Raw genomic sequence first — 13,218 nt, forward strand, 5'->3', positions numbered from 1 at the left:
TTTTGTCCCACTTTTTTTTTTTAAATTAAAACAGCAATCAGGTAACTGCCCCAGCCAATCAGGGACAGGACCCTGGACGGGCAAGTCCTTTCTTCAAAAAAATATATTTTCTTCTTTTTTTTAAAACAATACCAAAAGCAAATCCACAGCCCCCGTCGAGCCGGTCCCCAAGGAGAGTGAGTTGGATGGCTCCCCTAGCGCCTCTCTGAGCAGAGACCTTGGGCCCATCCCCCGAGACCCCAGCCTGAGCAGAGAGGGCAGGTCTTAGCCTGATGGTCCCCTAGCAGGTGACAGAAAAGTGATCGGCTCCAAACCATGCAAGAAAAACCAGCCAAACCCACAAAGCGAAAGGAAAAAATCAAGAGGATAAATTAAAAAAATAAAAGTGAAACAACACCCCTAGAGGCGGCAGGCAGGGGCGAGGTGGCCCCGGTGCCCTTAGAGCCCCGTCTGCCAGTGCTGGGGTGAAGGCCTCGGTGGCTCTGGCATCTGCCTCATGGGGGCTCCAGGGGATTCACGTGGCTCATCCCCCTACTGGGTCCCCCTACCGATGCCGGGACAGAGGTGTGGCCAGCCTGGGCCAAGTGTGCAAAGTCCATTCAGTCGAGAGATAAAAAAATATACAACTTGGGTGGCATCCAGGGCCGGGCCAAGGCAGCGGCCTGTACAAGGCACCACTGCCTTCTCTGTGAGGGGCGTCTGGCCCCTCCAAGTCCAGAGTCTCAGAGTCCTTGGAGCAGCAGGGGCAGAGGCACCGGAGGGCCCCGATGGTCTGGTTCTTTGGCACTTGGGACCGACAGCCTGTCAGGCGGGAGCAGCCCCCTGGATTCCTCCCGGGCGCCCAAGGCCAGGTTGGCAGTAGCTTATGGGTGTGGGCAAGCACTGCCGCAGCAGAGGGCTGCGCGGCGCCGCGGGGCCAGAGTGGGTCCAAGGCCCCGCCGCCTACGAGTCCTCTCCCAGGATCTCCTTCACAAAGGCAGCGATGTCGGTCTTCTTGGTTTTGTGCGAGGTGAAGAAAGGGTGCTCCTGATGGGGAGAGAAGGCAGTCAGTCACCTTGGAGGGGGCGAGGTGGAGGTGCTCCCACATGCTCCTCCTGCCCAGCAAACTCCTAGTCATCCTTCCAGGACCTCTGCCCCCCAGAAGCCCTCCTGTTAGAGGCAACGTTCACGGCCTCCTCCTCAGCCCCCCCGCAGCCACCCTCAACTCACTCTTCCCCGTGCACGCTAGGCCTCTGTCCCTCAGCGGGTAAATCCTTATTCACCCTTCTAGGCCCAGTTCCCCTGCAAAGCCTTCCCTGATGCCTCCAAAGAAAATGGTCCACCTGCCCCCCCTTGCCCTTTGCCTCCCTCCACAGGGCCTGGCATGGAGTGGGGAGGAGGGAGCCAGGGTACACATGAGTGACGGGAGTTCCTAGGAGTGAATGCCCAGGCAAGCCAGAGGAGCTGCCCACCGCTGTGCACAGATGCAGCCCTCTCCCAGAGAGTCCCGCCCACACTCACCATCAGCTCCAGGTAGCTCATGCGTTCCGCAGGGTTCTTTCTCAGGCTAGGACAGAACAGGGCAGGCTGAGGGCAGGCTGGGGCCAGACTGGCAGGGAAGAAGTGAGTCCAGCCCATCCAGGCCAGCCAAGCCAGTCTGGGTTCAGCCCTGCCCGGGCAGCAAGGGGACACACATGCTCCTTGGGCTCAGGGAAGAAGGGGCCGGACTGTTCTGGGGGGGCTTCCAAGGGCGGAGTGGGATCCATGGCGCAAACTACAGAGATTTGGACCAAGTTTCTTTGCCTCTTGGGGTGTTAGCTTTCTTGTCTCTATAGTGATCTAGGGAATTTGCAATGATCCCAATACCAAAATGCTAACATTAACAATCACTTACTTGGTATCCTTAATCGGGATACCCCCTACCACGGGTCTTGGGAGAAAATGACTCTGTCTGCCAGGCTCACTTGTCTCCAGTCTTTCTTATTTTCCAATAAAAGAAATAAAGGCTACGAATTTTCCTCTGAGTATCTCTTTGGCCACAACACATAGATGTTGACATGTTATATTCTCATCGTCTTCACTTCTGACTAGTTTATAATTTTATTGTTTAAATCTCTCTCATAACCCAAGAGTGCATTAGAAGAATTTACTTTTAATTTGCATGTAGCTTTTTTCTCTTCAGTTATGGATTTCCTGTTCCAGCTAATTACAGTCAGAGAATGTGGCCTATATGGCTTTGCCTTCTGCCTCTTCCTCTATTTCCTTTGTAATCTCAAACATAATTAATTTTTATAAGGATCCTGTGGGCATTCTTTAATTTGATACGAAGTTCTAAACAGCAATGAAAGCAAATTTGTTATGCATTTAAATCCTCCATATGCTTTTTGTTTTCTTTTTCCATCTTCATGATCTGTCCATTTCTAGAGGGACTATATTAAAATCTCCCCACTAGGACCATAGTTTGTCAAATTTTCCTTGCACTCAAACTATTTCTGCCTTACTTATTTTGATGCTATGTTGTTTGGGGGTTATTTGCTAAAGGAGAAGGAGACCAAGCCCAGGGAGGAGCTGGGATCTGGCCAGGACAGGGAGGCGTACTGACTGGGCTTGGGGAGGCCCAGAGGTCCAGGCAGGGCTGAGACTCACCACTGTGCAGTGAAGTCCACAAACTCGGGGGAGAAGCGGTCAGCTGGGAGCTGCGGGGACGGCTCCTCCACCACCTGCTTCAGCTGCTGGAACGGGGTCCCCCAGGACTCATAAGGAAACCGCAGGATGGCCATCTCGATCTGCAGTGGAAACAGCGGCACTGGGTCAGATGCACCCACATTCTGCACGCAGAAGCAGGGCCTTCACAGATCCTGCCTGTCCTGGTCCAGCACCCAGAGCTGGACTGTGAGGCAGGTCCAGGGGCTGATAGGTGACATCATACCAAAGATGCAAGCCAAGGGGACACCAGTAGTTAGTTCTTCTGACCCAGCCAGCAGCTATGGCTCATGGAGCAAATCCAACCCTGAGTTTTGACTGGCTTAGCTATCATCAGGTTTTCAAACAATCTGAATTCAGAAGATTGTACATGAAAACCCAGGTTTCAGCTAATCTGAAGAAATCAGAGGAGCTGCCAACCTGGGGACGCTTTCCCACAGGCTGCTGGCAGCAAAGGAACTCGGATAGGCAACCAGTTTCCCTTTCCTTTGCCACAGGCCACTCCCCACTCCCTAATGTCTCAACAATGACTTAAGCGTCTGCTGCCATTTATTTGGGCTGTTGTTATTACTGAAAGGACAAACAGGAAATGAAATGACTCCCATGTGTTTGCAGAAGGAATGTTAGACTGTGAGGTCTGCCTTTGACCATGAGTTTCATCTACTGGACTGTGCAACAATCCACCAGACTCCATTAGGAAATGAAGTTTACAGGCCCCTCCTCCTCCACAGAGTCCCCACTGCCCAGCCACCAATACCTGTAAGGCCCATCTCCAACGCCTCCCCCTCCAGGAAGCCTTCCAGCTCTGACCTCATCACTGTTTCTCCCTGACTCACTGGACACAAGGCTACCATGGCCTCATCTCTCCTACTAGACCCAGACCTCCCTGTGCCTTGGGTGCCTCACTTGCAGTTGGCAGCAGTCATCTGTGGGAAAGGCTGACAGCTCGGGACTTCCCTGGTGGTGCAGTGGTTAGGAATCCACCTGCCAATGCAGGGGACACGAATTCGAGCCCTGGTCCGGGAAGATCCCACGTGCCACAGAGCAACTAAGCCCATGCGCCACAACTACTGAGCTGATGCTCTAGAGCCCGCAAGTCACAACTACTGAGCCCATGCACCACAACTACTGAAACATGCGCACCTACAGCCCGTGCTCTGCAACGAGAGAAGCCACCACAATGAGAAGCTCGCACACCTAAACGAAAAGTAGAGTCCACGAGCCACAACTACTGAGCCTGTGAGCCACAACTACTGAAGCCCTCACACCTAGAGCCCATGCTCTGCAACAAGAGAAGCCACCACAATGAGAAGCCCGCACACTGAAACGAAAATAGCCCCCGCTCGCCGCAACTAGAGAAAGCCCGCACAGAGCAACGAAGACCCAAGGCAGCCGTTAATTAATTAATTAATTTTTTAAAAAAGACTGGCAGCTCACAGCAAACTCTGGGTTCCGATTTTGACCGCTGAGATGAAAACACAAAGCAGGTCCACCCAGGCCCCTTTCCCTGACAAGTGATCACCGTAGTGAACAGAAGAGACCTCAGCTCAAGCAAACGCTTCTTGTTGGTGGTGACTGGCACCCAAAGAGATCGCTAGTCCCTGTGCTAAGAAAGCACCTTCCCGTTAGGCTAAAGGCCCCTTTCCAGCCAAGACACAAATGCACCCCTCAGATGGAGGCGGTACAGTGCGGTGCGTGTGGGTGTGACCCTGGGTTTTCACAGGACAAACTCAGCCTGCGTTTTTTCCTAGAGTTTCCAATGATTCCGACACACAGAAGTGAGGACCCTGCCTGGGCAGCAGAGAAGGACCACCAGAGTTTACAAGTAGGAAGACAGAGAAGTGTCCAAACCCTGGACCTCGTAATTCCTTTCCTGGTAATTTTTTCTAAGGAGCTCAAAAATAAAAAACCACAAAAATATCAACAGCCTCTGGGCACAGAGATGCACAGCACGATGTTATCTGTGACAGTAAACGTGGAGAAGCAGTGTGACCGTCCAGCGCCAGGGCTGAGTCTCACTGTGATCGTGAGGGGGCCACATGTACAGGGAGCTCACTTAATTTGGGGTCGACTGTGATTTCTCGACAAGCGCCACGAGCGCCGGGTAAAGTCTAATGGACGAGTCATCAGAGACGTCGAGAACATGTAAAGCTGCCCCTCACCCCACGGCGGGCATAAGGCACCTGCAGATGCTCCCCTTAAGACACCGTAATTTTTGATGACACAGTCTCTCCTCAGTTTGTGAAGCCAACCAACATTTCTGTCCAAGGCTAAACTATTTCCCAGGCCCCGGAAGCTCAAGGACCTGGTACAGCCCCTCCCAAGTAGCAAGGGAGCCCCAGGTGGTACCATGGTGATGCCGAGGCTCCAGACGTCGGACTTGACATTGTAGCCTTTCTGGTTCAGCTCCGGGTTGATCCTCTCAGGCTGTAAGAGGGACCAGAGCAGGGTCGCCCAGGCATCCTCAGCTGGGTCTGGCCTCCCCCACCCCAAACCGAGCGGCCAGCGCTCACCCATCCCACCTCGCCCGGGGCAAATGAGGAAGCTGAGGCCAGCGAGGGCCAGGGTCTCAAGGTGGAGGCCTGAGTCTTGCCACCCAGTTGCCCTGCCTGGGGGTCCCACCTTCGGGACACTGGGGGAGGGGTGGGACCCCGCAGGCCCCACCAGCCACCTCCCTGAGGTGAGACTTATTACCCAAATGGGCACCACGGGGCCAGTCAGAAAGGGGTGGACAGGGCCGGGCAGCAGACCCCTCTGCCCCCAACGGCAGGAAATTCGGGGTCTGGGGAGGCCTCATCCCTGATGGACACAGGACATGGCGGGGGAGGCCAAGCCTGGCTGTTTCCTCCTGGGGTGGCCCAGGAACCACTCACGGCCATGTAGGGCTTGCAGCCGGCATCCATCGTCTTGGCCACGGAATCCACCAGGTAGCCACTGATCCCAAAGTCGCACATCTTCACGTGGCCCTCCTTGTTGATGAGCACGTTGGACGGCTTCACGTCTGCCAAGGGCAGGACACGCCCTTCAGCTCCTGGTTGTGGGGCCCCCACTGCCCAGGTCAGAGCTGGTGGCCACACAGCCAGGAGCCCCGGGCTCCAGCCACAGTTAGGGGAGGAGGTCAGGGCTCTGGGGCTTCGCCCGGGACCATGTCTTTGCAGCCAACCAGCTGGGACTCTGCCGCCACTTCCCAGCACAACCTCTAGCTCTGCGGTCCACCCAGGCTCCAGGGGGACCCGTCACTGACAGCGTGGGCACTGGAAACCACCCCATGCCCACCCAGAGGGGTCGGCAGATTTGTCCAGGAAGCGCAGGGCAGCAGCTAAAACACAGGAGAGGGGTCTGCGGGAGAACCCAGAGCCCCCGGACTCGAGGTGGACATGGAGTGTGCTGGAGGGCACAGCAGGGACCGCCCAGCGAGCACACACACAGGACACACACACGCATCTCTGCTGCCTTCTATGGGGACTTCTGTGTGGATACAGACGCCCAGAAAAAGGGCCGAAGGTTCCGTGACAACCTGCCACTGAGTGGTCAAGGGGGCTTAGCCTAATGAACTTGGTCTGGAAAAGCAGAGCACCCAGAACACAGATGAAGAGGCAGGACGTACATTGCCTGGGTGAGTCTCAGAATCAGCGGGCCAAGCGGGAGGCTGAGAACAAGCAAAACCAACCCACTGTGGGGAAATCAGAGGAGTGCGGCTCCAGGGCGTCGGGGGCTGGGGGCATGACTGAGCAGGAAGGGCTGAGAACTGCCGGGAGGGCAGGGAAGGCTGGAAACACCTTCACCTTGATGTGCGGGGGGTTACACAGCGTAAACAACGATCAGATTCACGCAGCGGTACACAAGCCCCCTACGTGTCTTGCGACACGTAAACAACACATCAAAACAAGACGGCTCAGCCTTCCCAGGACAACGGTCCACCCCATCCGTGCTCGGAGCACCAGCCAGTGGAACTGGGACTGGGCCTGGGGGCTGAGGAAAATGGCTGGGAGGAGTGGACAGTGGCCTGGACCGGGCAACAGGCTCAGCGCCTGACCCAACAGGCACGTCAGAGCCGGCTGCCTCTGAGCCTTGGCGGTGCGGGCCCAGCAGGACCGGGCAAGAGCGTGTGTGTGAGCAGCCAGGCCCCCTCCCGCCGGCCGGCCTGGGCACTGACCTCTGTGGATCACGGACAGCTTGCTGTGCAGGTGCTCCAGGGCCCTCACAATCTGGCATTTGGAACAGGAAGAGGGGGGAAGAGACCGGATGGCTGTGATTCCCGGTTGCATCAACAATGACAGAGCTGTAAGACACCCCACCCAGGGCCATCCGTCGCCCTCTCCCAGGTACACACCCAACCCTTCACTACCCTAGGCCCTGCCCACATCCCAGCCTTTGCTGTGGGGTCCCAGCAACCTTGGTGCAGACGCACTGGGTTCCTGCATTGCTCTGAGTGGGCAAGGGTCTCAAGTGACATGCCCACGACCCTGCAGAGTCCCAGACTTAGGAGCTCCCAGGGTGCTGTCCCTTTCCCCTACCAGGCTCCTGGTAGAACCCAGCCCTCTGCAGCCTCCCTGCTTCCTCTCCCTCCCTCAGCAGTCAGTGGGCTACATGCTCGGAGCCATTCCCCACAGGAATGACCCCAAAGACCCTGATTCAATGCCAGGGGGATGTTCGCACGTTCGCAGGTGCGGTCAGGAGGAAGGACCGCTGGTTCGCTGACTCCATTTCCCTTTCTGCTTTGGCTGCCGGGGCGCTCATGCCCGGGGCTGCCGCCCTGCCCTAGGAACATGCAAGCTCAGGAGGCAAGCACGGATGCGAACCCCTCCCCCGACACCATGCCTCTGTGAGCTGCCCCAGAGCGGCCTCGTCCCGGGCATGAGGAAGTTGTAAACACCAAGTCCTTTCTCGTGGCCCCAGAGGGCCTTGCTCTGCCAAAGCTGTGCGGCTCCAGGCGCCCCGGTCTCCTCAGCAGGGAGGCTCTGGCCCAGGGTGGCGGCAGCTGGGCTTCGAGGGGCAGCCGCCCAGGTTCAGGGCCACAGCCGGGGGCCACACTGGGGGCCCGACTCTGCCCGAGACAACAACATCAGGACCCCCACCCCAGCAGGGCCTGAGCCACTTACAGATACAGCGATTTCCCCGAGAATGTCCTCTGGGATCGTCATGTCCTTGTCCAGCACCTTCCGGTAGAACTTGTCCAGGGATGTGTCCATGAGCTCCATGCAGATCCACACGTCTCCCTGCACGTGGACATCGGGAACTCAGCCATGCCCGCCCAGGACTGCCTGGGCCGGCGTCCTCCCGTGCCCACCTCCCCGGAGCCGGCCAGCGCCCCCGACACACCTACACCCCTCAGCCTTTGCGGATGCCCCAACCTCCCAGCTCCTCCCCCTTCCCCCGAGGCTTGCCCACTCTGCTGGCTCCACACGGCAGCCCCCCACCCCCGCTGTCACCTCTGCGCTCCCCCATCTGACCCCTAATTCCACGGCAGGCTCCAGAGAGAAGTGACTGTGTCCCTCCAGTGGGGGCTTCTGGGGCCTGCCTGTGCCAGCTCAGCCCCATGCCCCGGCCCTGCAGACCCCTCCTGCCTCAGCCCCACACCCGCCCCCCCGCCGCCCCACAGCTCGGGGCATAGACGGGCCCTTCCTCCGCCAGCCCCCCACCGCCCGCCCTACCCGAGACAGCCTTCTGAGAAGGCTGGGTGCGGCACCCCCTGGGGCACCCCCAAGCCCCTGGGCCCCCTGCCAGCTCTGACCCAGCCTGTGGTGAGGCTGGAGTGTCTCCCCCACCACGGCCTGGGCCTGGCTGAGCCCCAGCCCCCGGGCCCGCCCCCCGAGGGCCCACCTCTCTGAAGAGGGCCCCGTAGAACGTGACGGTGTAGAAGCAGTCGACCGTGCGCATGTTCACGTCCAAATCCATGAGCAGGCGCTTCTGCTCCTGCGAGTTCACGGTGGCACGGATGCGCTGCGGGGCGAGGGCTGCGGTCAGGGGCTGGGAGGCAGGTGCACGGCCCCCGGTGCCCCCGGCCCTGACAGCCCCAGGCTGGGGGCCCTGCTCACCTTCACGGCCATGATCGTGCCGCTCTGGGCGTGCCGCACCTTCTCCACTACCCCGTAGGCGCCTCGGCCCAGCTCTGAGATGGTCACCAGGTCATCCGCCTCCACCTCAAAGTTCTTGGGGGACACAAAAGAGAGAGGGTTCACGGGGGCCAAGTCAGGCGCCAGTGGAGATGCTGGGGCAGCAGAAAGAGAGGACTGCCAGCCAGTCAGACCTGTGCTCAAATCTTGCCCCAACCACTTCCACTGTGTGCCCTGGGGCAACTCACTTAACCTCTCTGAGCCTCCCCTCACCTTCTACAGGACAGGCACAGCACCTCCTTCCAAGGGCTGCTGCAAGGTGTCAGCAGGCCAGCCTGGAAAGTGCTCCCAGCGGCATGGGGCCCTTGAGAGATGCTCCTTCCCTCTCGCCCCACCCCGCTCAGGTGGACAGAGTGAACCACTCGTTCGGCACCTACTACACGCAAGTCCCTGCTTCAGGCACCGGGGACGCGGACAGGACAACAGAAGGGCCTCACCTCACAGGGAGCAGCCATAAAAGGGAGTGAGCAGGGGACGAACGGGACAGCCTCGGCGTGTCCTGTGGTCCACACACGGTCCCCAAGCCGGGCCTCCCAAGCCATCAGGAAGTGCGAGTGAAACGCAGGTGCCCGGGCACCGGCCCCGAGGGCAGGGCCGGGGAACTGCACGCTCAGCACCACTCCTCTGAGGTCAGGGCGCTCCACGCCGGCTCCGGCTCACCAGGGCCCCAGGAGGCAGCCACCACCTCTTCCCCAGACGGGCCACTGGTCAGCAGCGGGGAGCCGGCGCTCCGCCCCAGCCCAGCTCTGTCCACCACCCGCAGCCACCTCCCAGGGCCCGACAACACCTACCCTGTCCCCGATGGTGATGAAGGCCCGGGAGTCCAGGTTCCGGGGGGGCCTGCAGGGAGGAGCGGGGCCGTGAGCCCGGGGAGCCACGCCCTCCTGAGCGGGCAGCCCAGCCTGGTGCACATCCTGCCCGGGAGCCCCCACCCCCAGCCACGGAGCGTGTGCGGGGCAGCACGCGGTACAGCACGCGGACGCGGCCAGGGCCTCGCCTTCCGTCCTCAGCGGGAGAGCAGGGCCCTGAGCGGACGTGCGAGGCCCGTGGCCCCCGCAGCTGCCCAGAGGAGGTGCTGCCCAGGCAGGGGCCCGGCTCATGGTGGCCCCTTCAGGAGGCCGTTGGGCGGCGCCAGGGGAAACCCGAGGCCAACTCACGTGGGGCTGGGCGCCGGCGGCTTGGACACGCAGGTGATTCGTAAATCCTTCTTCCTCTTGGACTTTCCTAAATGGGAGGGAGAGAAGGGAGCGTCCGCTCAGCCACCGCTCAGTCAGCGTCTCCCGGGACAGGCAGGAGCCCCAGGGCCCCGGCACAGACATAGACGCCGAGGGTCAGCGAAGTCGGCGCCGTGACGGGGCCCCGGGGCCTCCGGGAGCCCAGAGGACGTGCCCAGCCTGGGTTGGAGGGCCTGAGCCCCGCCAGTCCTCCTGGAACAGTCACCCCACAGCCACCTGAGAAGAGACGGCACCTCCGAGGAAGACGTACCGTCACAGACTGGCCCCCACGGCCCCCATCAGGCCCCCGTGCTCCCACCCACGCAGAGCCCTATGTCCCAAGTTTTCCGAAGGCCTGAATTGTGTCCTAACCCCTGAAAGCTGAAGTCCTAACCCCAAGTACCTCCGAGCATGACCCTATTTGGAGAGCTACAGAAGATGATCAGGTTAAAACGAGGTCTTTAAGGTGAGGCCCTAATCCAACATAACAGGTGCCCTTTTAAAAAGGGGAAATTTGGACACAGAGACAGACACGCGTCAGAGAAGATGGCCGTCTGCAGTCCCGGGGGCAAGACTGGGGAGGCTCCTCCCGTCACGGCCGCAGCAGGACCAGCCCTGCGACACCTGGATGGGCTCCGGCCTCCAGACGGGGGACAGGAGGTTGCGGTGTTGATGCCGCGCAGTGTGTGGGGCTTTGTCCAGCAGCCTGGGAAGGTAGCAGGGCCTCTACCCGCCCCACCCCCATGCAGTGCTAACCTCGGTGAGGGGGCACCCACCAAGCCGGAGCCCCGGCTCTGCCGCCCACCCCGCCTCTGAGCCTCGACGTCCCCACCCGTCGTGCTGGAGCGCAGATGCAGGCTGGGGGCCCTGCCGGCAGGCAACACATGCAACCCGGCCTGGGGTGTCCACAGCCAGGCCCGTGGGCCGGGACCCTGTGTGCAGGCGCCCCGCCCCTCTCAGCCTCAGCTTCCCCAGAAGGGGCCCCAGCTGGACACAGCATGAGGACAAACACCACCTTCCAGGGCACCGGCTCAGCTTGGAAAACGGGGCCAGGGCCAAGGGCAGGAAGGTGAGTCAGGAAAGGACCGCATGTGCACCCGGGTCTGCTGGTTCCACAGCCGGGGCTGGCCAGGGCAGGGCAGGACGTCCCCTGTGGAGCGAGGGTGCTGGACCGGCCGAGCTCCCACTGCTGCCAAGCCTGCCTGTGCTTGGGGCCAGCTCCCCAGCCCTCCACACAGCCCTCCCCGTGGACAGGCGGCGAGGCTGAGGTGCCTGTACCCACAGCTACCCCTGATGCTGTCGGCATCCCCGCCCAGGCTCACGCCGGGCTGGGAGCGGGGGAGGTTCCTGGGGGCCCACCTTCCTGGGAAAGCGGGAAGTAAGGCCAGCAGGCCTGCAGGGGCCAAAGCAGGGCATATCCAGGCCTGGAGGACGCACCCATGGCCTCATCTCACCCCTGCCCACTGCCCCGGGCACACTGCAGTGCCCCTGGGCCTCAGTATCCCCATCTGTGAGGAGCCCCACCCCCAGCTCTAGCCAACAGGGTGGGAGGTGAGAGGGGCCTGGCGGGGTCCACGTCCCAGGGGAGGAAGACCACCCAAGGCGCGGGCAGGGCCAGCTCTGGCTGGGCCCACTCACCCTGGAGGCCGCAGCCTGTGCACATTCTCACCACACGGCCCCAGGAAGCCCACTCCCACCCCCCAGGGTGCGGGGTGGGCCTGAGTCCCGAGGCGACGCCTCCCTCACCCCTCACCGCCAGGGACTGACAAGAAGTGTCGCCTCTCCAGGACTTTCTGGCCAGCTAAGAGTGCGACCCGGTGCCCGGCACACGGTCGGTGCTAAAGAAGAATCGGCATCGAGCGCCCTGGGCCGACCTGGGACTCGACCAGGACTTCCCGAAACCACCCGGAGCAGAAACGGTGCCCATGTGCCTCTCCCGCAGGCACGTCCTTCCGCCTCCCGCCCACGGCCCCGTGCCTCGTGCCGCAGGTGCGCACAGGGCGCCAGGAGACCCTGTGCACACCCTCCTGAAGTTGCCTCTGAACCGGGTTTGGATCAAGCCTCCAGCACACCCTGCTGCGCAGCCTCAGCGCCTCATCTGTGAATCCAGACAGGCCCACGCGCTCCGGCCCAGCAGCGGGGGCGGGGCCGCCACCACTGTCCATGATAGGAGGGGTTATCAGTGCCCCTGGGAAGACGAGGCCCGCGCCCAGCTGCCCTGAGAGCTGGGAGAACCACCAGGAAAAGTCCGGTGGGGCTGGGGTCCCAGCATCTACCCCACGGTGGGTGACGTAGGCAGACACTTGCAGCCTCTCCATAGAAACACCCCCAGGGGCCCCCAGATGCCAGGCTTGAGGTGCATCCGTCTGTGCCCTGGCGGCCGGCAGGAGAGCCTCAGTCCTGGCCAAAGGCCCTGACCCAGGCGGCCCCGGGCCTGCGGCCGAGTCAGTGCTCCGATGGTACAGCCCACAGCCCCGGAGCTGGGGCCCCTGCTCACTCCACACCAGGCTCGGCTCTCGCGCAACCCTGCTGCCGAAAGCATGGGCTCTCTCTGCCACAAATTCAAATCCCACCTTTGCCCCTTACAGGCTGGGCCTCAGTATCTTCATCCATACAATGGGGACAAAAACAGCACCTACTGGGAATTCCCTGCTGGCACAGTGGTTAAGACTCCATGCTCCCAATGCAGGGGGCCCGGGTTCAATCCCTGGTCAGGGAACTAGATCCCACATTCATGCCACAACTAAGAGTTCGCATGCCACAACTAAGCAGCCTGCATGTCACAACTAAGGAGCCCGCCTGCCGCAAGTAAGACCCAGCACAACCAAATTAAAAAAAAACACACACAAAAAAACCAGCACCTCCCTGCAGAGTTATCAGATAAAGCACTTAGGACAGCGCTCGGCCTGCATCGAGCTGCTTCACCACCTCTGAGCCCCCAGGGCCCGTCCAGGACCTGACTGGCGCCACTGCCTGCCCCCAGCACGGGGGTGTGCCAGCTGCCCCATCGTGACCTTGTGTGTGGAGAGATTTCATCCCATCTTACAGACGAGGCAAGGTGGCTGGTTGTCAGGGGCCAGGGTGGGGGGGTCTCCCTCAAAGTCCTTTCGCCCATGAAGCAGCAACCTGCCACTCACACACGGGCCCTTCCCATCTCCTCCAGACGCCCCGACGACCCTGGAAGAGGAGCTCTTAGCCTCATTTTA

General features: G+C 60.7%; 1 protein-coding gene across 2 annotated transcripts in view; it reads right to left on the reverse strand.

Annotated features, from left to right (window-relative positions):
* MAP2K3 (mitogen-activated protein kinase kinase 3) overlaps nucleotides 1-13,218 on the reverse strand; it is a 22,499-nt gene continuing 9,281 nt past the window's right edge. Inside the window, exons 2-12 of one of the 2 annotated variants that reach the window (XM_033848637.2) lie at nucleotides 9,956-10,022; nucleotides 9,590-9,638; nucleotides 8,721-8,834; nucleotides 8,506-8,625; nucleotides 7,785-7,901; nucleotides 6,839-6,890; nucleotides 5,556-5,683; nucleotides 5,032-5,109; nucleotides 2,626-2,765; nucleotides 1,501-1,588; nucleotides 1-1,026 (exon numbers count right to left, since the gene is read on the reverse strand). In XM_033848637.2, coding sequence (XP_033704528.1) covers nucleotides 943-1,026; nucleotides 1,501-1,588; nucleotides 2,626-2,765; nucleotides 5,032-5,109; nucleotides 5,556-5,683; nucleotides 6,839-6,890; nucleotides 7,785-7,901; nucleotides 8,506-8,625; nucleotides 8,721-8,834; nucleotides 9,590-9,638; nucleotides 9,956-10,022 — 1,037 coding nt within the window. In that variant the 3' untranslated portion in view covers nucleotides 1-942. The remainder of the gene's footprint in view (nucleotides 1,027-1,500; nucleotides 1,589-2,625; nucleotides 2,766-5,031; nucleotides 5,110-5,555; nucleotides 5,684-6,838; nucleotides 6,891-7,784; nucleotides 7,902-8,505; nucleotides 8,626-8,720; nucleotides 8,835-9,589; nucleotides 9,639-9,955; nucleotides 10,023-13,218) is intronic. The other variant, XM_033848638.2, reaches the window with a different exon arrangement.

This window comes from Tursiops truncatus, chromosome 20 (genome assembly GCF_011762595.2).
Source record: "Tursiops truncatus isolate mTurTru1 chromosome 20, mTurTru1.mat.Y, whole genome shotgun sequence".
Taxonomy (NCBI): Eukaryota; Metazoa; Chordata; class Mammalia; order Artiodactyla; family Delphinidae; genus Tursiops; species Tursiops truncatus.